Source organism: Ranitomeya imitator, chromosome 2 (genome assembly GCF_032444005.1).
Source record: "Ranitomeya imitator isolate aRanImi1 chromosome 2, aRanImi1.pri, whole genome shotgun sequence".
NCBI lineage: Eukaryota > Metazoa > Chordata > Amphibia > Anura > Dendrobatidae > Ranitomeya > Ranitomeya imitator.
The window spans coordinates 526963302-526991199 of NC_091283.1; the positions used below are offsets into that span (position 1 = coordinate 526963302).

At 39.7% G+C, this 27898-nt stretch overlaps 1 protein-coding gene across 1 annotated transcript; it reads right to left on the reverse strand.

Annotated features, from left to right (window-relative positions):
* Positions 1 to 26892, reverse strand: LOC138664844 (src-like-adapter 2). Its single transcript, XM_069751840.1, has 8 exons — positions 26772 to 26892; positions 14533 to 14653; positions 12895 to 12994; positions 8574 to 8660; positions 8122 to 8225; positions 5157 to 5306; positions 4147 to 4276; positions 1 to 1700 (listed from the first exon to the last, which is right to left on the reverse strand). The coding sequence occupies exons 2-8, from the start codon at positions 14606 to 14608 to the stop codon at positions 1550 to 1552; spliced, it is 798 nt and encodes a 265-aa protein (XP_069607941.1). The 5' UTR covers positions 14609 to 14653; positions 26772 to 26892; the 3' UTR covers positions 1 to 1549.
* Positions 26893 to 27898: the final 1006 nt, after the last annotated feature.

Consider the following 27898-nt stretch of genomic DNA (forward strand, 5'->3'; position numbering starts at 1 on the left):
ATAATTAAAAACTGTAAGCAACATTTTCAAAACATCTCGATTTATTCAGTATTGAGTATAAGCTTCACCACAGAAATACACGCTCTTGCACACTTTGGTATGGTATCAATGAGGTTATAGATGGTTGTCTACGGAATGCACTACCACGCTGATTGCACTTGGGCATGCAACTCATCAAGATCCACAGTGGCAGCATCTTTTGTAAATTCCAACTAATGATGTCCCATGTGCTCGATATGAGACAAGTTCCGAGACCTTACAGGCCGTGATGGCACACAGAAGTACAAGGATCTTGGAACCTGTTGAAAAACGGCTCCTGGGCCTCTTTGGAGAAATGGTTGTACCAGTGATCCATTCTGTACTGAAAATTAAATTGGACATCACAGACTCAATATAAGGTCTATACAAATCATCAGAGTGTTTTTGCACAACATTGGGCATATAACTCTGTAGCCGATGATTTCTATTGACTCCGTACCGGCTTTGTGTGCACATTCAGCTGAGTAATTCTGTCTTATGAGCTGCATGCCTCAGGACTCCCACCTATCTGCTTATATATAAGGGCACTCAAATATGAAAATATCTAAAATATCTTATAAGGGTTTAGTTATGCTTTATGGGAACTTGACAGCTGGAGGAACATGTATGAACTAAATGTATGGCATCATCTGTCTTTTAAGGCTGATTTCAAGCAACCGCATTGCATGTGAAAAGTTTACAGTAGTTCACCTTTTCGAACTTTTGCCACATATTCAAATAAAAATGTGTGCACTATGGGTGAACCATTCCTATTTTGTCTGCTGGTAGTATAGCCACTGACGGGTGACCGTGATGACTGATCAGGCCTAAAACTCAACTTTTCAAACTTCTTTATTTTTCTTTTCAACTCTCGGGTCCTTGTGAACGCCATTGCAAAGAAGAAAGAAATTTGAAATGATGAGAATCAATACTGTGTATTCTGTAAACTTTCCCCAGTCAATGTGGTTGCCTGTAATTAGCCATAAAAGACAGATGCAGTGATATAATTAGTTTATAGATGTTCACCCAGCTGTCAATTTCCCTTTAACGGCTTCTCAATTAGGAATTTTGATGCATTCTTATTAATGATCACTAGAGATTTTCTCTAGATTTCAGTGACTACTACACATTAGTGTTAATTGGTCATTGAATTGGCCATTATTCCAATATACGGAACAAGCTCAGACATTCACATACTGTCTCCATATTCACTATTGTGGTTCAAGTGTTGAATTCACCAAAGGCTTTCTTGCTTCTGTACCTATTCTTTTCGATGTTTGTCATATATTGGTCAGTCCATAGCCACAGCGGACATTTATTTATGATGGACAAATAAGCTGATAATGGCGAACGCAAACACACAGAAACAACAAAGCAGCTCAGCTGCAATAAATATAGTACTGTCCTCTCCAGCACCGGTCAGCGAGCATTGGCCTGCAATGTCTTGCTGAACAGGTACCGATTCACTGAAGTCCATTGACTCATGAAAATTGTTCCTCTCCCAAACAATGAAATGAATTTGCAGGTCGCTTTATACATTCCACCGAAGTTCTCCCTCCAGATCTGTCATTGAGTCCATCTCTTCTGTCATATACATGTAAGAACTAACCGCCTCCCTGAGACCCAAGCTCACCGGGCAGTCATCTTCATTTAAGTTGGTATTGTTACTAAATAAGTCAGATCTGCGGAATGAAAGAAAAAGGCATGACAGATCAAATACAGATTGGTAGATTACTGCAACTCCACGCTCCATACACTTCATAAAACATCTCCAATAAACCTACAACCTGCCTCCCCACAATTTCTCTACCTATAATGTCACCACATGGCAGACGGCAAACTATTTAGGCTACTTTCACAATAGCGTTGTGCACTGCACGTCGCAATGCGTTGTTTTGAGGAAAAAACCCATCCTGCAAAGTTGTCTGCAGGATGCTTTTTTTTGTCCATAGGCGTGTATTAGCGACGCATTGCGACGCATTGACACACGTCGCAACCATCGTGCGATGGTTGCGTTGCGTTGTGGTGGACCATCCAAACAAAAAAACGTTGCTTGCAACGGTTTTTTGAGCGTCGTGTCTGCCATTTCCAACCGCGCATGCGCGGCCGGAGCTCCGCTGGGGCAGCGTATGCGCTGGAAAAATGCATCCGCTGCCCCCGTTGTGCGGCGCTTCCACAGTATGCGTCGGTACGTCGGCCCGACGCACTGCGACGGGCCAAGTACGACGCTAGTGTGAAAGTAGCCTTACTTACTCTCCCACTGCCTTTATTTGTCTCAGGATCTTTCGTTTGTGAGCTCCTAAATCTAAGGCTATCTTTTCTGAATATGAAGGGACTGTCAACACAAAATTACTGTTGAAACCAAGTCCAGCTGCTCGGTGCTTCACGGCGGGGCCAATCAATTAAAAATACTTTCCTACTTGCTTGGTTTCCGTCTATCTCCACCGTTCTCTGGCCCTTTGAAGCCAGAATTGTCAATCAAAGAAGAGGTAGGAGGAGATAGAGAGAAAACAAATAGGTGGGGAGGTGGATTTAAATGACTGTCCCCGCCTGAAGCACCGAGCTGCGGGACACAGTTTGAACAGTCATTCTTTGCTGACAGAGACCCGTTATAGGGCGTCCGTCAGAGCAAAATGACTGCTCACATCAAGCACTGTACTTGGTGCTCATATGGTGTAACTATGCACTTTAGTACACCTTTCCACCTACTTGTTTTACCATTTATCCATGTCCTCATCTTGCTACTGTAAATCTAGAGCTATCAATCACGGAAGAGAAGGGCAAAGATAGATGCAGAAAAAGTTGGTGAGAAGGTGTATTAAATTTCTCGGCCATGCCAAGGGTACACTGATAGACTGAGCTTGGTTTGAACAGTCATGTGTTGTCAGGCTCCTTTTAAGGCCGGGGTCACATTTGCGTGTGTAATGCGAGAAACTCGCATCAATTCCTGGCACTGGCAATTGATGCGTGAGTTTCTCACATTACACATGCAAGTGTGACCCCGGCCTAAAAGTCACAGTGGTTGAATGAATTGTTTAGCACCTCTCTTCTCCACCAAATTTTACATTGGGTTTGGAGAGATGCTGCTACAGAGCAGGTGTGATAGTTACAGAGGTAACCTTCTGATGCTAGGAAGCTTCTAAAGACTGCCTCCACCATCTGAATGTAGCACAAAGTAGAATTTAGGCCTCGTTCACATTGTCAGTATTTGGTCAGTATTTTACCTCAGTATTTGTAAGCCAAAACCAGGAATGGACCAATCAGAGGGAAAGTATAATAGAAACACGTCACCACTTCTGTGTTTATGACCCACTCCTGGTTTTGGCTTACAAATACTGAGGTAAAATACTGACCAAATACTGAGCGTGTGAACGTGGCCTAAAGCTGAGGAGAAAAATGAATAGGGTCTTATCTGGTTGATAAGTAACAGAGATCCTATTGATATGTGCTGACCTGATCCAGGATTGTCGGACTGCTGTGGATCAACGGGTGATTTCATCAAAAAATAAATAAAACATGGAAAGTTTGTGGTCCATATCCGCAATGCCGGCTTGTGAAGACATGTCAAATGACAAAGGTATTATAAAAATTATTATTGGCGTTTGATGTTTCTTCACAAGCCGGCAGCGCGGATATGGACCACAAACTTTCCATGTTTTATCAGAATGCAGCAGAATCCTTAGGACAGGTTATCAATATCAAATTGGTAGTGCACCGATTAGCTGCTAGAAGGTCTCACGGCAGAGGTGAGTACACAGTGTATGGAGCTGGAACAGCATAGCTCCATACACCACACGGTGGCTGTTCTCAGTTACTACAGATCATACTGAATAAGTATGTGTGGATTGCAAACCACAGTGCCCCCTCCTGGCAAATGATGGCAACGATAAATGTCTTCTTATACAGCGCTTCCAGCAGCCAAAGTCAGGCAAATCTCAGCATTTCTTTTTTTTTAACTATTGGTGGGTATCATTTTATTGAACAGAATAGTTTTGCAATCCTGTTGGTGAAATATGCCATAATCTGTAAAGGAGGCTTTCAATCAAGCTTTTCATGCTTTGACTTTCATAAAAGAAGAAAATGCTGGAGAGGAATTTGTTCTTATTTGGGATTTTATCTGTACTTTACCTATCTAGAGCTCGCCAGTTCAGTGTTGGTTTCCTGACCATGGTGGGTTCTGTTGTCACAGCAGCAGGAGGGACAAAACCTTGTACTACACATGGCTCCTTTAAGATGCAGCAAATTCCATCTGCCATTTCTTAAAGAGAAAACCAAAAATCAAACTAAGTTTTTAGATAAATAAAAAAAGAGTAAAATAGATGAAGATGCATTTAACTGGAAATCCTAAACAAGTAATTGGTTTCCATATTTTATATACGGTATCTTTAAACAAACATTGCAGAACTAATGCACAATTTATATTGTACATACTTATACAATTAGTTACTACTATAATTAGCTATTAGTTACAGGTTGAGGATAGGAAAACACTATACACACATATACATACATAGATATACAGTATACATACTAGATGTTGGCCCGATTCAAAGCATCGGGTATTCTAGAATATGTATGTATATATGTATGTTGCGCTGTCAGTGGTGTTTAAATCCCGCACTAAAATCGCTGATTGGCTGATATCCGAGACAGACGGACAATTAGACCCTTAGACAACACAATGGCGGCACTTGACAGCAGTGGAGGACAATGATGATTCCAGAATTCGCGGCAGACTGTGCCCGTCGCTGATTGGTCGAGGCCTGCGGCACAGTCTCTGATTGGTCAAGGCCAGCCATCGCTGATTGGTCGAGACCTGGCGGCCTCGACCAATCAGCGACGTGGGATTTCCAGGACAGACAATTAAACCCTTAGACAATTATATATATAGATATCCACTGTATATATATATATATATATATATATATATATATATATATATATTTTTTTTTACAGAATTAGTTCCACTTTTATCTTACACTGCAAATTAGCCCTATTCAGTTGATTAGTCTGAATAGGTTAGTTGCACTACCAGACACAGCCTGTAGATATTAGTGGCGCTGTTCATGGAAGAAAGAAGTTATATTTTTCTAACATCAGACATCATCATATATTTACTTTATAAAACATGGCCTTACCAGAATAATACTCCACCATTTCCTGAAGTGTGGAAAAGGTCAGACGGGGTGAAATATAAAACCAGCCATTTTCTAACTGGTTAATACGATAATGCTTGACAGAATCCAGGGAAGCTTGATTTGATTTCCGTACTGATAAACTATAACACCCTGCAATAAAGAAATATATTTTTTGTAAATAGGTGTCCTATAATTAACGCATTGCTGTAATGCCGAATTGTGATGCTGCGGTTAAAATAGATGTAAGAATGAAAAATTTGTATTTATTTTTTTCGCTTTCAGCATAATTATTATTAAAAAAAATCTTATACCCAATTTTAGAATTCTTGCTCTATATTCCAAAATTCGCCCCACATTAGACTTTCAAACCAGCACCAAACAACCATATCACTATTCTGTACCTCATTATGCCGCTCTATTAGTACGGTATATCTCATTGTACCACTCACATATAGCCACAGGAGTTAGAGTTATGTTTGCTGTTCTTTAATAATATCCAGCAAATTACACTTGGAGGACCCAGATACATAAATGAGAGTAGCTGAGTACACAATGCATTGCACCTGGGTATGAGCGCCAGGCTAGATGGTTTCCTGTTACTAATGTCTTCAGTGCATCATTTCCACAGCCCACACCACATATTGTTTGACAGGTGTGAGGACTTCCTGATGGCAGACAAGAGCACTCTTTGAAAAGTACGGCCCATTAAACAGACGTACGTCTGATATCTAGCCGTTAGACAATTTAGGCCTTCACTCAACACTAACTGCAATTCTCCTCTATATCCTATTCCTCCTAAGGCACACTAACAGGGGTGAAATAAACTGAGATATCAGTAGTTGCTTGGCTTGGCTTCCATGCTGGTCTTTGACTGCTTCCAGCTCGGTGATCACTATTGAGTGGATCCCTTCTTGGGTCCCTGGGTAAGAATGAGGACCGGGCCGTGGGTACTTGCTTCGCGCTGGGTGCGGAACTCTCGGGACTGTCACCTGTGTTGTCCGGGGGAAAGCTTAGGGGACCGGGCCTAGACATGCATCCGGGAACAGGGGGTGTGGCTAAGCTAAGAAAGCCACAGCGCGTGCGGATGCGGTCAGAATTGACAGGAACAAACAGCGCGCAGCAGGGAGAAGGGAGTGCTCTGTCCCTCGAGCACGGCCACAACTCAGGCCTGCGCCGAGCATCCCTGCTGCCCCCAGCAGAGACTGTGCACAGAGACGTGCAGTGTGCCTGCTGACCCTGACAGAGCAAAGCGACGAGAACTTCGGGCCCATGAGTACTGCGCAAGGGCCGCCTGAAAGACACCAGGTGTGTGACTGTTATGTGCACCCTGACCCCCCGGGGTATATTTGCTGAGCCATGTTAGGCTTAAACACTGCTGTGGCCCGTACCCTCTCTACCGCATCAGTATATGGACTAGAAGCTCAGCGCAGGGTAACAGAGACTAACCGCTGCAGCAAGAAGACGGATCATCGTTATCTCCGGGACCTCACCGGACCAATTCCACGTCAGCCTTTGTTGACGCCACCGCTTGCCTTGCAACCCCCACAGCCTGAAAACCGACTGACTGGATAAGTTAACCCTACCAGAACTATTACCCCCTACTATATCTGTTGTTCCTTCAACCAGTATATCCTTTTATATCTGAACTGCTTATTTTTTCCCCATTTAACTGTTTACCTCCCTGCGTGGAGTATCCCTGTGTTCAGTAAATTAGTTAACCCTTGCTCTGTCTCTTGTCCGTCACTGCATCCTGCAACCTGTTCACACCTGTATGAGTAATGTGGTGAAAAGGGTGGAGGATAGGTGTTATCTGCAGGTATATCTGTGTTTCCATTTTAAGCGTTGAGTTAGTCTATAAGTAACCATCTTCCTCACTGTATAATTAGGTTGTCGGGATGGAAATATTTCAAAATATGCCCAGCCACAGTCAGTATCGTACCAGACTCCCATTGATTAGAATAGGACCTGGGCAGAATGCTCACTGTGTGTCGGATTTTGCATCGCTCTACATTTGATGTTAGATTGAACAACCCTACAGTCCTACGGCCCTGCGCTTAGTTACCCGATGTTTACCCTGGTTACCAGTGAAGACATCGCTGGATCGGCGTCACACACGCTGATCCAGCGATGTCTCCAGGGAGTCCAGCGACGAAATAAAGTTCTGGACTTTCTTCAGCGACCAACGATCTCCCAGCAGGGGCCTGATCGTTGGTCGCTGTCACACATAACGATTTCCTTAACGATATCGTTGCTACGTCACAAAAAGCAACGATATCGTTAACGATATCGTTAAGTGTGACGGTACCTTTAGAGATTGGTTCAAACTAAACTCAACCATAGACACCTCAACCTTTACAAAGAGAATAGATTGAGAAATATCCTGTGTACAGCTCCTGTGTATATGCACCTACATATTTACAGACTACAAACAAACTCTGCACAGTCTGATCCTGCAGCTAATATTACTACATACTATCTTACCCTACTTCTTTAGAGTCAGCTGAATGAATAAATTAGTTCAGATGCTGAATAGTGATGAGCAAAGTTGCTCGGATAAGGCGTTATTGGAGCATGCTCAGGTGCTAATAGAGTGACTTTGACGTGCTTGAAAAATATGTTTTAGTCCCCGCACCTGCAAGTCTCGTGGCTGTTCAACAGCCACAGCACATGCAGGGATTACCTAACAAACAGGCAATCCCTGCGTGTGATGTGACTAACAGCCACCGGGACTCAAACATATTTTTCGAGCATTCTCAGATAACATCTTATCTGAGCACATTTGCTCGTCACTAATGCTAAAGCCTTTTATTGAAAAAAGCTTGAAACTTAATTAGCACCCCAATAAAGTCTATAGCCAGAGATGATTTTATCACACTAAACATTTTCTTTACTTCTATTGTTAAAGTAATCTTAATGTAATGGGTGACTTGTATTTTAGAGAGGAAGGTTATCCTCCAGACCGTACCTCTTCTGGTTTCACTTTCTCGAATCAAGAAGGAACCACTTTGGTTACAGCTCACCAAAAGCAACTCTTCTGCTTTCTCCCGGTTTATTCCTTTATATAACCACCTGTAATAGTAATCAGGAACTTGAGGTTAGGAACGGCCTGGTTCCTTATGTGTTATGTTGTAATTTTGTCATATATTTGTACAGAAGACCCTCTATGTGAGAATACAATGTTAAACTGCACAAAAACAGACAATATAGAAACAGAGACAAATTTATCACATCTACAAGCGTTGTGATAAATTGGGTACATTTTGCTAGATAAGTTAGGTTTATGAATTCTCAAGAAACAGGGAGAGATCACACATATCCATGTAGATATTGCCTTGGTTGGATTTCATCCAGTGACTACCATGTTCCAAGACAGCGGGGCATTGTGCTAAGGTTACTATGATTATGATTTCGATTTACCTGTTGTATACTTTTGCAACATATTTTCTAGGCATGTAGCACTCCTTTCCTGTTGAAATTGACTTTACCTTCCACCAGTCATCATCCCTGTAAGATAATAATAATAATAATAATAATAATAATAAGCATTAGTTATGAATAACTATTAGTTTAAGCTTATCACATGATCAGAGCCATCATCTACAGAGATCTGACAAATGTCCAAGGCAATTCCTAATGTTACAGTGAAGTAATGCACACTGTTCCCAAAATTCATTCCATTGATGCAAAAAATGGATATATCCAGAGTAGGCACAAAGATAGAATCACTGCTGTACGCAAAACATTAGAACAAGCCAATAAAGAGAAGGACTGCAAATAATCTGTCTGTAATGCCCTAGTTGCAGTGGAGATCCACTCCTTTTCATCTTTGAAGAGGGTATTTGTATATTAAAATTCCCAGAAATGCATGTCATGGCCTATAAGTCTCCTTATACTGGCTTGGCACTCTCTACAAGGAGAAACGTTCCCCATTAGACCCACCCATAGATCTCTCACCTAGCCAAGTCAGAACTGCTGCTTTGCTCTTATGAGGATCAACCTCCCCAAAACATGTGTCTGCAAATGGAGAGTCTGGGTTGGATTGTTATCCTAAGATATGTGGCAAGGCTCATTAAAAGGTACATATTGACTTTTACGATTGCTATATCCAATAGGTTGCACTAGAGTTCCAGTTCACTTCCTCTCTGAAGATTTGTATCTGTCATGCCCTGTATCTACTATATAATTTTCTAAAGGTCACTTCCATCTGTCTGTCTGTCTTTCTGTCTGTCTGTCCCGGAAATCCTGCATCGCTGATCGGTCGCGGCCGTCAGGCACAGTCTGGCCGAGAATTAGTCCCTCCCTACTTCCGTCCAGTCAGTGCCCGACACCCGCTCCATACTCCCCTCCAGTCAGCGCTCACACAGGGTTAATGTGTGCGCCGGCGCGACCAATCAGCGACATTGGCGCAGGATTTAAATTATGCTTTGCTGATTGGTCACGGTCAGCCAGTGCGACCAATCGGCGACATTGGCGCAGGATTTAAATCCTGCTTCACTGATTGATCGCAGTCAGCCGACGCGACCAATCAGCGACATTGGTGCGGGATTTAAATCACGCTTCGCTGATTGGTCGCGCCCAGCCAGCGTGACCAATCAGCGACATTGCCGGGTGATTTAAATCTTGCTTCTCTGATTGGTCGCGCCCAGCTGGCGCGACCAATCAGCAACATTGGCGCGGGATCTAATGTTAAAAATAATTAAATAAATAAAAAATCATTATATACTCACCATCCGGATCCAGCCCAGGCCTTTCCCGCTCCTTGCGTCGCTCTGGTGACCGGTCCATGCATTGCAGTGCTCTATACTACGTAGCCTGTGTTATATACTGCATGGGCAGTGTTATATACTATGTCTCTGTGCTATATACTACGTGGCTGTGCAATATATTATGTGGCTGTGCAATATATTACGTGACTGGGCAATATACTACGCAGCTGGACAATATACTACGTGACTGGGCTATATACTACGTGGCTGAGCAATATACTACATGGCTGAGCCATATACTACGTGGCTGAGCAATATACTACGTGGGCTGTGCTACATACTACGTGGCTGTGCAATAAACTACGTGGCAGGGCAATATACTACGTGGCAATTTGAACCACGTTTCGCTAATTGCTCACCAAATCCTGTGTGTAAATTGCATTATTAGAAACGGGCCACCATCTAGTCTACTATATAATTGTCTAAGGGTCACTTCCATCTGTCTGTCTGTCCCGGAAATCCCGCGTCAGCGACGAGCACAGTCTGGCCAATAATTAGTCCCTCCCTTCTTCCCAGCCATCACTGCCCGCTCCATACTCCCCTCCAGTCAGGGCTCACAAAGGGTTAATGGCAGCGTTAGTGGACCGCGTTATGCCCCGGTGTAACGCAGTCCATTAACGCTGCTATTAACCCTGTGTGACAAACTTTTTACTATTGATGCTGCCCATGCAGCATCAATAGTAAAAAGATCTAATATTAAAAATAATAAAAAAATAAAAAAATTGTTATATACTCACCGTCCGTTGACCCCCCGGATCCAGAACAGGCCTTTCCCGCTCCTCACGATGCTCCAGTGACCACTCCATGCATTGCTATCTGGCGAGATGATGACGCGCGGTCTCGCGAGACCGCTACGTCATCATCTCGCGAGACCGCAATGCATGAAGCAGTCACCGGAGCGTCGCGAGTAGCATCGGTAAACGCCTCGCCTGGATACGGTGGGGTCGACGGAAGGTGAGTATATAACTATTTTTTATTTTAATTCTTTTTTTTAACAGGGATATGATGCCCACATTGCTATATACTACGTGGGCTGTGCTATATACTACATCGGCTGTGCAATATACTGCGTGGCTGTGCTATATACTATGTGGCTTAAACACTATGTGGGCTGTGTTAAACACTACGTGGGCTGTGTTATACACTACATGGGCTGTGTTATACACTACGCGGGCTGTGTTATATACTGCGTGCGTGGGCTGTTATATACTATGTGAGCTGTATTATATGCTACGTGGGCTGTTATAAACTACGTGGCTGGGTTATATGCTATGTGGGCTGTTATACACTCCGTGGGCTGTGCTATATACTACGTGGCTGTGCTATATACTACGTAGCTGTGCTATGTACTATGTGGCTGTGCTATTTACTACGTGGCTGTGCTATTTACTACGTGGCTGTGCTATATAGTACGTGGCTGTGCTACATGCTATGTGGGCTGTTATACACTCCGTGGGCTGTGCTATTTACTATGTGGCTGTGCTATATACTACATGGCTGTGCTATATACTACGTGGCTGTGCTATATACTACGTGGCTGTGCTATATACTACGTGGCTGTGCTATGTACTACGTGGCTGTGCTATGTATTACGTGGCTGTGCTATGTACTACGTGGCTATGCTATGTATTATGTTACTGTGCTATATACTACGTGGGCTGTTATATACTACGTGGCTGTGCTATATACTATATGGCCAGCCGCGAACAATCAGCAACAGGCGCAGTCCGGCCGCGAATTGGCGCGGGATTTGAACCACGCTTTGTTAATTGATCGCGCCTGGCCAGTCGAATCCTGTGTATTCAAAGTATTATTCGAAAGTCTTCATAAATAAACTACATACATATTCTAGAATACCCAATGCGTTAGAATCAGGCACCCATCTAGTTTACTATAATAATCCTTTATATGCCTGACCCTGTATGATTATCAATTGCTTTTAATTTTACAGGAATAAAAATATATTTTTATCTATCTCAAGTTTCGCCCAGTTCTTGTATAAGATTGCTTTGGTCTCATTGTGCCTATAGTTTTTTCAATTTATATTCTTACATACCAATGTAGGGATGAATATACGGTATATACCGTACATAACATTGTGGCCTAGATTTAAAGACAATGTACTAACGGTGCGATTAGGAACAGAAATTCAATTCATTGACTTTGTAAAATATTCAAATAGCAAGCATGGGAATATGCTATATACATCTCAGTTTGGTGATAAAAATATCCATTTTATGGGATCTGGTATCTTTTTGTTTAGCAGGGTATGTTAAAATCACGAGGGTATCAAAAGCCCTCTAGCTCATTATTGCAATTCGAGAGCTATCATCCTGGACATGAAGGAAGAGCTGTCCCATATGGTCAGTTTCTGATGCCCTGCCGCATTCATGCAACTGGCAGTGATTTTATCCAACAAGCAAAGGCCCATTTTAATCTGAAGTTATTATTGAGAAAGCATTTAATAAAACCAAAAATAAAAAAAGAAAAGATCTCATTCAGGGGGTCCAAAGAAATGAACGCAATGAGGAATTTATTCTACCATTCCAAATTAATCCAATGTCTGACTTTTTGAAAAAGTGATCTCAAAGTGATCTGGATGTCTGTGACATTGTGATATATCAGTTGGTGTAACTGAGACAAGCTAAAAATGTAAGTCATGAGCTACATCGCAGGATTCCAACACATCTCACAACTTCATTCACTTTTATTCATTCATTCATTAGATCTTAGAATGCATAAATGAAAGAATTAATGAATGGCCCATGTATTGCCCACGATTCTGTTCACAGGGATTTCATCTGATTTTATTCATCTTCGGTGCACAAGGATCTGCGTGTATGAGGCTGTGTGCATGAAATAAGGATGATGCCGGGTTAGGTGAGTATCTCAGACAATGCTAACCTGAAAACATATCTAGCTGCATTATACTAAACTTGCAGGAAAAAACAAGGCAGTTTGAAGTCACTTACTCAGAAAGAATGTTCAGCTGCTCCCCAAGGCGAATGCTTAAATCACCTTGACCACCAGATGGGAAATTGAACAAAGCCACAAACACGCACTTGTCCACTGCTGAAAAACAAAACACCATGTTTGCCAATGCTATAGAGAATGCCACACGTTGTGACTGAACAGGTGGCTTAGTAATGATGAGAGAGAGGAAAAATACCATTCACAGTTCCCTACTTTCATATACTTCAGTTCTCTAAATGTAGAACCAACTATTAATAGGTTTTCTAAATTGCTGACTTACTGGAGACACTCTTGGAACATAACATATTAATCATGTATTAGCAATTCCATAATATAGTATAATTTGTCTCCAGGAGGTAGTCCATTAAAGATGGCAGAAGCAGGTGGATCCAGTAACATTTACATGCTCCATAATAGTACCCATTAGTATTTGTATTATTTGGATGTTAAAAGCATGTATGGAGGTTAATAGCATTACAATATTGTCCAGCCACCTTACTGAAAGCCGATGGACTGGGAGAAAATGAACATTATTCCTTCCGAAAGCCGCTGGCTATCAGTCATAGAGGCATGTCCGGGACAGCTACAGTCAGTACTCAGTGAGTGGTGGCATAAGCACATCCCGGCATTTTGATTGACAGGTCGTTCTGCATAGATGCACATCAATCAAAGGGTTGGGGCTGGCTTCAGCAGCCACTCACAATGTGGTGAGCAGTGACTGAAGCCACTCTGGGGACGCCTCTTTGACTGAAAGCTGGCGGCTCCTGGGAGGAATAAAGCTCATCTCCTTCCAGTAGCTGCACTTTCAACAATGCAGCAGGGCAGCATCTGAACACTATTAAACTGCAGATTAACCCTATATTTGCGGGTTAATAGTGTTTGGGGACATAGCAGGTTTCCTTTAAGCAATGCTACTCTGTACTTGATCCATATGGTCATTTAACTGCTTTATACATAAAATGTACATTTACAAATCTAATCCTATGTTATGAGATCTACCAAAAAATATAGGCTGTAATACAGTCATGTGATAGAGCTCTTACCAACCAGAAATGAGTAGTGCTTGGGAATACCACCTATATTAATTTGTGTTTTTCTAAGGTCAATCACCCCAATTAAAGATATTGTTTACTGTCATAACTATTGTTCCAATGCATCCAAAATGGAAAAAAATAGCAACTTGGCATTGCATTTTCTTTACCATTTTGTTTCTACAGCTCCTGTGCAAATCTATGCAACACCATGGCAACAGACTACAAATAATACTTTTCAGATCTATGCGATTTCATGGTAACACACTACAATCAAACCCTTTTGAAACATTATATACTAAGAATGGCAATTATTGAAAACTTTTACGCGACCATGTGCAGATCAATGCAAATACAGTGGGTTAAACTTCGAAAGTTCGCTATTGAAAGCTTCAGTGTGTTCATATGACAGCAGATAAGAAATGCTTCCCTGTTCTTCACTATTTGCATGCCAGTGTGTTGTCTTTCAGTATGAGTGATGGAAAAAGTGAATACCACAGCTGAGAACAGTGGAGCCGGGCTCCTGGCCCAGCACACAGAAAGAGGGTGTCAAGATGTTTTGCTGGAGAACTACAAATGCAATGGAAAAAAAGTAAAAGTTCTTACCAACAGGGCTTCTCTGAGTGCTGGACATGGTGGACTGTATAGCTGAATATCCCCTTTTGCTGGGCAAGCTCCCCATTCCTTACTCTGCTTTCAGTAGTGAAATTCCTTCAGACGTAAGAATCTGCCAGAAATTAGAGCCAAGTAATTATACTATTATTTGCTAATTCTGCTTATAGGATTATGCGTCATGCATCAGGATAAACAGAAGCACAACAGTGTTGATAGATGATCAGATGTAGCAGAGCTGAATTGGTTATTAATCCTTTCCTGCATCATTTGAGTAATGATATTCAAGAGGTTTACATTCTGTCTACTTCGGAAACTAAGGACCTGTATACAAAGCCAAGCACATACAGAAGGACTCACTGACAAAGTGTAAAGTTAAGCTGGCCATACATATTATATGGCTACCAGAGCACAATTCTTCGGCTAATGGTTTGGCTGACAGCCATCTCAGCCGACACTCCTATACACAGGAGATCTCGCCCGGCCAAGCACTCCTGTGTTCTCTAAGAGAAAGCCACCGACTGAGACTGTGATCGGCTGACATGCACAATCAACATCTCTCCCGACCATCAGTCGGCCTGCGCCCCCGCACACATTAGACTGTTGGGAGAGTCCATTAATATCGGCGGATTATGGAAAGTTAAATGTATTGTTTTCCTTTGATAACAGGTTATCCTGCAGTCCTATGCAAAACTACTAACGACACATTTTAGTATAACATTTTCTTGCAGTGTTTCAGAATATTTCCGATATTATTACATACATACACCTGACTCAGGTCACACAATTTCTGATACCAATCAAGACAATGAATTCTTTAGAAACCACTGTAAGATTTCCAGCCCGATAACATTTGTATAAACAGAAGTGAAAGAACGCGATCATCATATATACGTTGAATTTCTATCTCCTGTACAGCGGAAAATTATTCTTGTAGTGTTCCAGGTGTGTGATGTGTGGATTACACATTACACTTTATTTCATGTGGGTGATGGGAGAGCCACCCTTTTATAATAAAGATGCCTTCTGGTAAGTAGAAAAGTTTGCACGTGGAAAAGCTACAGCTGTCACCAGGTCATTGAAATGGTTGACTAACTGGAAAAATGTAGGTAAGATCAAAGACAGGGAGAATAAAAGTGATTGCGCTAGAGCATCCTAGGCAGCTCTAACTACATACATTTTTATTTAGCAGGTGTAAATTTGTGCAATAATTTGCACCAATTTATTTCACACTTAAATAAATTTCTTCCTGATGACGGCACCACCCCTTTAGATAATTCCACCTGCTTTTTTGCTACTTTTTAAAAGTTAAGAAAAGAGAAGAGTGAAAAAAGTGGCATAAATGTATTTGTACCTAAATTTGCAACTTTCTTACGAAAATTGTTATCAACTCCTCCTCCTCAAAAAAATAATTATGAGTAAGTTTTTGAGCTAAATTCAGAAATTGATTCAGCAAGAAAGAGAAGCATTAGTGTTTTCCTCATCTTTTCCATTTCATTTTAGCCTACTCCTGAATTTGACTCAAATGTGCATAAAAACTTGTATCTTATATGAGTGTTGAAGACCACTCGTAGGCTAGGGTCACACAACAGTATAAAAGAAATGGTCCAATTTTTATCCATGTCCAGTCCGTACGCAATCTGTTTTTAACTCAACAGCTACTAATCATTTACTAGACTATAATGAACATTGATCTAATAACCGGTCATATTCACTACATTCAAAACTATCAATGGTCACCTCATCCATAAATATTGCCCATGCGGAGATCTATCTATCTATCTATCTATCTATCTATCTATCTATCTATCTATCTATCTATCTATCTATCTATCTATCCCATATCTATCTATCTATCTCTACCAGGAAGTACACAGGAGAACAGGGAGTAGGGCCTGCAGCATTGATAAGAATTATTAATCAAAGATGCATAGAGAAGTACACCTGAAGAATTAAAAAAAATACTAAGAGGTAAAAATGATATTGCCAGGTGTGCTTCAAGTAAGGAGTGGAACCCACTCCATTAAGGTCAAAGAGAGTAACTATCCCCAACAATACAGACTAAAAATACCTGACCACATGAAATTAAAATAAAATTACCTTTATTTATATATAACATATGGCAAAAATAGTTGTATACAGGTTAAAAAACGCCTGTGCACAGGACAAAGATCAAATAAAATTAATAATATTAAAAAATACAAAAAATATATAAAAATACTAGTGACGGACCTAAGGTATAAAGTGGAAAGAAAATAATATCTGGTTTAAAAAAAAATACCTAAAAGATATACAAATAGTATGTATAAAAATATAAAAATCAATTACCTGTAGATACAAGTGTGGGCAACTCTAATCCAAAAAAAATTCAAATAAATAAAAACAGTCCATAGGAGATAATGACTAATCACATTGAGAAGAAGCAGTGTGCTGATAAATGTATATTTAGCAGATAAGAGTAGGATTGTCCATTCAGCTCTGTAAAGATGGATGCAAAGAGGAGCAGAAAAAAAAATAAAAAAAGACAGGAAGATGTAAGAAAAAAACACTATATGTTGTTCTTGTACTGTATAGTAACAATAGCCATGAAGATACTTTGTTCTGTGAAAAATATTGTCATTCTGGGAATAACCATTTAAAAGTGGCCAGACATATTCAATTACATCAGGAGAAGGTGTGTGATCTTTATGGGTACATTACTTCAAAGCAATATAAAGAATGTACTGTATAAAGATCTAGTGTCAGACAACTGAAGGATAATGTTACATGCAGCCAACCATATTTCATTCACAATGTGTCGTCCGTTGGCTAAAACGATCGTTCACTGTTAAATTTTATTTATTAAAGGATCCGTATGGTTGAAGTTGCCCATCTTCATATAATTTAGTCTACTTTGCACATTAAGTCTAGTAGGCACGATCTATCTTTATTTCCCTTGAAGTTTGCCACCAGATCAAAGATCAAGAGAATAAAAGATAGTCTTCCTAAAGAGATGGCCTTTTGGTTATGTTTCCTTGAAAAAAAAAAATGTGAATCAAAATAAATAAAATATAGCATTACAATAATCCCCAAATTATAATATGTAGCTACTAGTGATGAGCGAATATACTCGTTACTCAAGATTTCCCGAGCATGCTCAGGTGTCCTCCGAGTATTTTTTAGTGCTCGGAGATTTAGTTTTCCTCACCTCAGCTGAATGATTTACATCTGTTAGCCAGCATAAGTACATGTGGGGGTTGCCTGGTTGCTAGGGAATCCCCACATGTACTTATGCGATGTAAATTATTCAGCTGCGGAAAGAAAAACTAAATCTCCGAGCACTAAAAAATACTCGGAGGACCCCCGAGCATGCTCGAGAAATCTCAAGTAACGAGTATTTTCGCTCATCACTAGTAGCTACTGCAGGCAGCAAATACGCAAATCTGTGAGACTACCCTGGCCTAAGATGCTGATGGGGTATAGACATTAGTTTGTGTATGATTATTATACACTTTTATATCAAGAAGAGAATATGTATTCTCTTCATAAGTCATTGTTAAATGATGAATTCAGTTCTGCTACATCTGCATATAGCAGGATTATACAGGTCCTCCTCAAAAAATTAGCATATAGTGTAAAATTTCATTATTTACCATAATGTAATGATTACAATTAAACTTTCATATATTATAGATTCATTATCCACCAACTGAAATTTGTCAGGTCTTTTATTGTTTTAATACTGATGATTTTGGCATACAACTCCTGATAACCCAAAAAACCTGTCTCAATAAATTAGCATATCAAGAAAAGGTTCTCTAAACGACCTATTACCCTAATCTTCTGAATCAACTAATTAACTCTAAACACATGCAAAAGATACCTGAGGCTTTTATAAACTCCCTGCCTGGTTCATTACTCAAAACCCCCATCATGGGTAAGACTAGCGACCTGACAGATGTCAAGAAGGCCATCATTGACACCCTCAAGCAAGAGGGTAAGACCCAGAAAGAAATTTCTCAACAAATAGGCTGTTCCCAGAGTGCTGTATCAAGGCACCTCAATGGTAAGTCTGTTGGAAGGAAACAATGTGGCAGAAAACGCTGTACAACGAGAAGAGGAGACCGGACCCTGAGGAAGATTGTGGAGAAGGACCGATTCCAGACCTTGGGGAACCTGAGGAAGCAGTGGACTGAGTCTGGTGTGGAAACATCCATAGCCACCGTGCACAGGCGTTTGCAGGAAATGGGCTACAGGTGCCGCATTCCCCAGGTAAAGCCACTTTTGAACCATAAACAGCGGCAGAGGCGCCTGACCTGGGCTACAGAGAAGCAGCACTGGACTGTTGCTAAGTGGTCCCAAGTACTTTTTTCTGATGAAAGCAAATTTTGCATGTCATTCGGAAATCAAGGTGCCAGAGTCTGGAGGAAGACTGGGGAGAAGGAAATGCCAAAATGCCTGAAGTCCAGTGTCAAGTACCCACAGTCAGTGATGGTGTTAGTCCACTGTGTTTCATCAAAGGCAGGGTCAATGCAGCTAGCTACCAGGAGATTTTGGAGCACTTCATGCTTCCATCGGCTGAAATGCTTTATGGAGATGAAGATTTCATTTTTAAGCACGACCTGGCACCTGCTCACAGTGCCAAAACCACTGGTAAATGGTTTACTGACCATGGTATTACTGTGCTCAATTGGCCTGCCAAGTCTCCTGACCTGAACCCCATAGAGAATCTGTGGGATATTGTGAAGAGAAAGTTGAGAGACGCAAGACCCAACACTCTGGATGAGCTTAAGGCCGCTATTGAAGCATCCTGGGCCTTCATAACATCTCAGCAGTGTCACAGGCTGATTGCCTCCATGCCACGCCGCATTGAAGCAGTCATTTCTGCCAAAGGATTCCCGACCAAGTATTGAGTGCATAACTGAACATTATTATTTGATGGTTTTTTGTTTGTTATTAAAAAACACTTTTATTTGATTGGATGGGTGAAATATGCTAATTTATTGAGACAGGTTTTTTGGGTTATCAGGAGTTGTATGCCAAAATCATCAGTATTAAAACAATAAAAGACCTGACAAATTTCAGTTGGTGGATAATGAATCTATAATATATGAAAGTTTAATTGTAATCATTACATTATGGTAAATAATGAAATTTTACACTATATGCTAATTTTTTGAGAAGGACCTGTACATGAACATGATATATACGTTAGAAGAGTAGTAACATGAATTAAAGTGTCGCGTTACCCAGAGTTTTCTTAGAACCTAGTTATATATAGACATTGCCTCCCACCAGTGGTTGAGGTTAAAAACCAGAGGAAAAATAATTTAGTGGCTGTATTGTGTGGACAAATTGTTATATTTTGTTGCCAGCAAAATTGACATATGCAAAGGCGCTTATTATGTCATTATACATGTTTTAGTTTTATTTTTTAGAGAGAGGGTGGCAAAAAAAACAAACTACCACATAAAAAAAAAAAAAACATCTCACTGAAAACTGGATGTGAGGGAGCTTAGGACATGATGGGAAACCGTAACAAAAAATATATTTTTTCAATTTTAGATGCGGGGCGCCACTGCCAGCATTTTTCCATCCTGTGTGATTAGACCACAGTCATCTTATATCCATAGTGAAGTGATATTAAATGAGCTTCAAGACACATTGATATTTTATCTACCCAATGTAACTACAAGTGGCGGTCTTTAGATACAGTGGCTTAGCTGGTGAGAGCTCCACAGAGTTGGTTGCCCATTTGTCAAATTATATGGGAGTGCAGAATTTTCCACCATTTTCCTCCTTGTCAAATGATATAGGACCACCTCTGGTGAATGGCCACTGCACTGAGCTTTTTGGAAACAGTATGTGAGTGCAGTGAGTGCTTCACAGTGGCTGGCAAGATGAGAATGCTCTCTGTATAATCAAGGCAGCTTTGCCATCTCAGTTGTTGGCTATATAGAGAGCAGCAACCGATGGCAACCTCATCTTGAATGTTGCAATTTGTAAAGGCAGCGTCCGAGATGACAGAGACTGACAAACTAATGAATGAAAACGGTGTTGAATCATGTGCTCTTCCTTAGCTCTCTACCTCTTCTCTTGTAATTTTTTTTTTAGAAGAGAGACAGATACCTCCTGGAAGGTCCCCTTTAAAGAAGAGAATGAATAAAATATGTATGTTTATATAATTTTTCATTTTTACACACTTGTGTAACACTGCCTATTGAAATTTCTAGGGTTAGCATTAGGGCTAGCATTAGCATTAGAGTAATTACAGAATATAAAAATGTAAGAACACAAAAATTAAAATAAAAAATATATATATTACGAAAACGCATAACTGTTTATTGGCTAAATTTTATGTCAGATTTCAGCAAAATTCTGAAAAAAATAGAGAGTCTAGTACAAACTATAATTACATTTTCTTAAAAGATAATACATGTGTTGTGGAGATAAAGGGTTAGCTACTGCACTAGTAGAAAGAACTTATGAAGGGCTAATGGTCCCCAGGTCAGGGAGAGTAAAATACTTTTCTTGCCCTGAGCTCTGGCTACCCATGCTATGCCACTGTATGGACAACCGTGACATGGGGGTTATGCGGTCTTAGCAGTCAGATGGCTTTATTACTCATGCAAGGATCACATCGCAATCCTCGGACTGGACGTCAACTCTCCTGACCTAAGCGTGACAGCTGCATAGAAATACATGCTGTCACGCTCCAGTCAGGAGACTACCGGCCAGTCCGAGGATTGCGATGTGTTCCTGGCGCGAGTAATACGGCCGTCTGACTGCTCCCTCAGACAGGTTGACGTGATAAGCTGCAATGAATTTCCCGACAAAATGTGGTATGATTATTACTTTCATTACGAGCCTAGAAAACCAATGGGGATATCCTAGTAGGCAATTACAGTAGACCATATACAGATTAATGCTGACTAAAAGGGGTTTCACAATGAAGTTTCTAAGGGAAGATGCGCTGCAAGGAGAAGGAATATTCATACTGAAATCTCTCAGGAAATTCTAATTGTCTCTGCATGACTAACTGGTATGTCAACATGTCATATATAGTAGGTACCTCACTTATGCTAATGCTGCACATAGACTATAAAGCTCCAGTTACTTTCTGTGTCTTATAGACAATAATTTTTTTGCTGATTGATCAAGAGTTACCTTGACCATATGAAGTCTGAGCTTTAGTAGCATTGGTAACATTAAATGGACTCTAATGATTTCGAGCACTGACTATCCAGTCTATATGTGTTGGATACATCCAGTGTTGTTTCATCTGTACCTGTACAGGGAATGCGGCATGTACTTATTCAATTGTGAAGATAGATGTATGCATAGGAAAAATGAATGAATATCCAATAGCTATCTATGACCATTGCAGAGGGCACTTAGGTAGAAACTGTCCTCTCAAAAGGTGTTCTGATTTAGCACCCATTAATGTTAATGTCATTCAGTAAATGAAAAGTAGACCTAAACGTTTTTGGCAACTGGATCTTTTTGGACTAAGTGAAAACTAATATGATCTAGATAGAATAAGTGAGTGCCTACAGCAGGAGAACAGCCATTCATCGTTCGGTCACCCCCCAATTTCAGTTGGCAGAGAATTGCAGTTCCAAATCTGGATGGAAGACGGTGAAAAAGGAAACATTTGCTCAAGAGTCATTTTTTAACAACACACAGATGATTGTTCATGGGAGAGGTTTACAGAATGATTACCAAAGTCCACAAAGGTGAAATTTTATTTTACAAAGTGTAAAAGTTAGACCTCAATCCAATCACACATAATGTTTAAACACATACCAGAAAAGAATGGTCCCTGTGTCATGAGGGGTTTGGATCAATGTGTCCGTTTTTAACATGAGTGTCATCAGTGGTTTTTATGGATGGATAAAAAAATAAATAAGTGACAAAATGTCTCCTATACTTTGCTGTGTTAAATACAGACAACACACAATTTGTACACTGATGCCGTGTGCTGTACGTATTTTTCATGGGCCCATAGACTTGCATTGGCCCTATTCATTTATGATACCAGACAAAAACGGACAAGTCTCCTTGAGTTTTGCATGGACACACGGTCTGTGAAAATACATGGACATGTGACTAGCACCATAGATTATAATCGGTACGTGTGCTATACTTGAAGAAAATGAATAGAACATGTACGTGAAACAAGGACGTGTGAATGAGGCCTTAGGGACAGAGAATATGCTCTCATTGCAAGGATCTGTTGCTTTCCCTTGTAGATGCAGCTTTCAAGCTAACACAGCCTCCATTATCAGGAAAACCACAAACTATTAGGCCATGTGCAGCTTATCAGCCCTAGATCTAGATTTCACATCTGTGCCATTAGTTACAGTGCATAATATTTTTATGCATTTTCATGTAGTATTAATATCATATATTGATGATATAGTTGGCTGTACATGAGAGAAAATAAGCAAGTGTCCCCTTACTTTACATGATAGATGGAGATGAGGTAGGTAGATAAATATGAACAGTGAGATGATATTTGGTAGACTGATATTAACTAATTAAATGGATCTCAGCTGAATGTGACAGATATATTAAATAGATAGACAGATAAATAGATAGATAGATAGATATGGGATAGCTAGATAGATATGTGATAGATGGATGGATAGATAGATAGATAGATAGATAGATAGATAGATAGATAGATATGGGATAGCTAGATAGATATGTGATAGATGGATGGATAGATAGATAGATAGATAGATAGATAGATAGATAGATAGATAGATAGATAGATAGATAGATAGATAGATAGATATGGGATAGCTAGATATGGGATAGATAAATAGATAGATAGACAGATATGGGATAGATAGATAGATAGATAGATAGATAGATAGATAGATAGATAGATAGATATGGGATAGATGGATGGATAGATAGATATGGGATAGATAGATAGATAGAAGGATAGATTGACAGATAGACAGATAGATAGATATTGGATAGATAGATCTATAGATAGATGGACAAATAGATAGATAGATATAGGATAGATAGATCTATAGATAGATGGACAGATAGATAATTGATAGCTAGATAATAGATAGATAGACAGACAGCTTGAAAAAAGGCTTATAGCCGAAACATTGCCACGCAATGTGGACCTAATAAAGTCCACCTTATTTTGAAACTATTTTTTTGAGTGCTGCCTTCCGTTTCTTACTACTATATGTTGGCAAGTATGGATTGATTGCTGGGAGACTTTGCACCCATTTAACTTTTAGTGCTGTTCCATTTTTTCTAACTAGATAGATAATAGATAGATATGGGATAGATAGAAAGATAGATAGATAGATAGATAGATAGATAGATAGATAGATAGATAGATGGATATCTACGGAGTATTTTAGTGAACCTTCTAACACTCATTTGGGAGAACTCTGTAGTTATCCGATAGAGAAGCACATTTATTGCCTTGTGAATTCACAATAAATTCTGCCAAATTCCTCATGGATAGTTTTGACATTTTAGATTCAGAATTATAAAATATTTCATCAGATCAGAATTGGAATTGCAAGTTGTAGTTACCACAATAAACCTTTGCATATGATAGAAAAACAATTCCAATGTCATCTCTTCAAGGTTGAGATTACGGTAGGAGATAATGGTGCGAGATCTTTTTTCTATTGCCAAAAAAATCTACAAAGACTCCAGTGCTAGTTTAATATTAAGTAACAAGTGCAATGAAACCTCAAACACTACCAAAATGTCAGAAAATAAATCTATTGGCCTGGTCTGACATGGTGAAGGATCTCCGCCAGTTTTTAGACATAGAACATGTGATCTATGCCTAATAAATTTGGTGCATTCTCCAAACTACTAAGATTTGGAAAAGGACATTCAATTTCTCTATATATATGTCTTCCCTCACATGTAGGATTGTAACAGAATCCCTATTAACAGGGAAAGCTGACTAGTAGCTCTACGTTGTAGAATATAACTTTTCTGAGTTAATTTGCAAATACTATTACTACATTATTTAATAACCGTCATTTATGTAGCACCAACTTATCCATTTGAACAGGACAAAATGCATATACTCACATATGAGCACAATTTCATTTTATTTATTTATCTCCAGTTATGTTATTTCTAACATAAAATTAATACTTTTGTTTTCTAGGAAAAATCATGAACCAATAAACATAAATTTTTGAACCTAGTTTTGCTTCCAAATCCAAGTTTACGTGCAATTTTCTTCAAAAATGCCATGGTAGAGACATGGTAACTTGTAAAATTGTAGAATTGCCACATTGCCATACACAGAACCAGTACATTATTGGATTACACAACTGAGAAAATAATACATCAGACCTAGGTTCTACCGATTACATGCTGTTTATTACCAATACACAAAATCAAACTCTGGCAGCCACAATTTGTTAGAAACTTTTTAGGCATTTATACATGTGCAGATGTTGATGCGTGAATGAATTGATACCACACAATTCTAAAAAAGCAGCATAAACAACAAACCTAAGGACAAGCAATGTTATTAAAGTACACTAATGCTACATACAAACCAGCAATGTGCAGATGCGCGTCCCATTACTTTATCAAACACAACTGTACATCTTGTAGCCCGCATTGACCATTACAGTCCTTGTAAGAAGCCATACATATTCAATGACACCAGGTGATGAGCAAACAATCTTTTTAAGGAATGTTCTTTCAGAGAAAGATCTTTTGTGAATTGGCAACTATGGGACAAAAATATAAACATGGCTGACTTCTCTTCAGTCAGTGGCCGGCTGCCATAAAACTTTCAAAGACCATTTTCTTTTACGTTTCATTCAGTCATTGAATAGTTTGGTGGAAATTATCCATTTCCATTTAGACTAATATGTATGGCCACCAAACGTCATAGAGCAATATAGAATTATTTTGCCCCCATATCATGTTACAAACTCCAGCCTGACCGCAGGTCCAATTACCAGAACAGACATGATAGATGCCTATGTGTCTGTGTATATACCAATCATTCTAAATGGATTGTCAGCGTATAAATCCTTACACCACCATAAACATTCACAATATACATCATACATCCTTATGATGCTGTTTGCTCAGATCACTAGTCCTTCAGTTGGGTCGGCATTAAGGGGAGAAAAATGCGCCTGTCCAAAATCTGATAACGTACCTGCACCCAGTGGCAATACAACGTGGAAATTCACAAGACAATAGAAACAGAAGACATAACAAAGTAGAAACTTCTCTTTATGGCCTTCATGGTAGCAAATTTGGTGATAACACTTATTTCTAAATATTTCCCCGCAGGTTTTCAACCTTTACAAATGAGGATTAAATACTTTATTATGAAGCATAATAATCCCAAATATTTCATCGTTAAATCCTATTCCTTTTGGATTAAAATAGGAATCACACAATGATGCAGATTTTTAAGCCACTTGTAGAAATGAATCTAAAAAGAAGGAAATGTATAAAGGAAAGACTGGAATTCTCTTATGGATTCACTCTGCGTTTGGCTCAAAATCTTCATCAAAAAGTACAAGTGTGATTCCGACCGAAAAAAGTCATATCATGTAATGTTACCAGAGTCCGTCGTTTTGGGTTGGAGCAGTGGTTGTCATCACCAGTCCATTTTGCATTTGTCCAGAAAAATGAAGGCAGCACTCCAGTAGAAAAAATAAAAGTGGTTTATTGGCCCATGTGCGACGTTTCAGTCGAGAGCGTGGACCTTTCTCAGTCCATTTTGCAGCTTTGAGAAGTTAAATGGACATTAAGACTAAAAAAAATTTCCCACTGTGTTACTATCAACTTTGTGGTTCTTTTTGCTTCAATTACTTATCCTAGAATGACCCCTATATATTAGATTTACGTATTGTTAAACCATTTGAAGTGCTCCATCCTACTGTTTTCCTTTGAGATTAGCAGTTGCCATAAGTGTTTGGCAGCTCCTTACTCTGTTCTCCCCATTAAAAACGCACAAATGCTCGGGCCAACCCATTTTTTTTAACCAGAACGTGCAAAAAACACAATATAATAAAATGACAAAAAACTAACTTAGATACAGCCATTTAGCATTAACTGCTGTATTTATTTATATACATAGTGATAAGATGAGGCTATAAGTTCACCGGCAGTCCCATGTAAAACATCTGAATTGCAGATTTGCCCCTTCTACTTTTGACATGCTCAGCTCTCCTAAATGATGCATAATATTCATGACAGTACATCGAAAAACTTACTTTGCTAGCATGTTTTCATCTGCTCAGAGCAAGGTCTGGGTTCACGTCAGTGAGAGTTAATGAAGGAGGAAGTTTCCAGGTTGACAGCTTGGTTCTTTATGAGCGGCATATAGTGACACCAGCATCTAAGTGGGAAGTCACTGCTGGTGACATTAGAAGTTATGTTCCCACAGGCGGCTTTCACTCCCAGATCTCTTAGGGGAGACCTGAATGTATCATTTGTAGGGGTGTCTGAAACTACGGTGTTAGTCGCCTGTTTGTGTCATGGACTGTATGCTGCAATATCGCTAGACACATAGGTCATGGAAAGTACAAATTGTTTTTATGGCTCTTTAACGTATAGAACATTGAAAACACATTTCTCAATATATCACACCTTAGTCACCCCCAAACCACAAGCCTCTACATAGCCTGGGATTCTGACATCCCACTCAACAGCTATGAAGAAAAAGTGTATGTCCCTTTTAATTGCAATTTATGCAAAATCACAATATAGGAAAGCTCTATAAAAAATCTCTATGAGCTACTACAAACATCCACTTTTTAACCCTAATGTGACTGCAATTTAAGGAGTTGTAAAAAATTTGAAAAATACACTTTTAATCATTGATGATCTTTTTAATCATAGACCTGAAACAGGGACAAGGGGGCAAAAAAGGTTTAAGCATAATAACAGGCGCGGATTCTTTACTGTAAGAGCAGTGAGACTATGGAACTCTCTGCCGTATGATGTTGTAATGAGTGATTCATTGCTAAAATTTAAGAGGGGACTGGATACATTTCTGGAAAAGAATAATGTTACAAGGTATATACACTAGATTCCTTGATAGGGCGTTGATCCAGGGAACTAGTCTGATTGCCGTATGTGGAGTTTTTTCCCCAAGGTGGAGTTTACTCTTTGCCACATGGGTTTTTTTGCCTTCCTCTGGATCAACATGTTAGGGCATGTTAGGTTAGGCTATGGGTTGAACTAGATGGACTTATAGTCTTCCTTCAACCTTAATAACTATGTAACTATGTATGTAACTTTCTTCCAAATATAGCACCACATCTGTCTATAGGTGGTGTGTGGTATTACAACTCAGTCAGCCATGATTTCAGTGAAGCATAGCAGACGTGCCAAAATA

Bases quoted from the DNA above. Each gene is read 5' to 3' on its own strand.
- LOC138664844 (XM_069751840.1), bottom strand. From the start codon at position 14,608: ATGGGGAGCTTGCCCAGCAAAAGGGGATATTCAGCTATACAGTCCACC. The intron at 8,226-8,573 runs GTAAATCGAAAT...TTACTATTACAG, and splicing joins GTTGCAAAAGTATACAACAG to GTGGTTATATAAAGGAATAA. The intron at 1,701-4,146 runs GTAAAGTACAGA...TTCATTCCGCAG, and splicing joins AACTGGCGAGCTCTAGATAG to ATCTGACTTATTTAGTAACA.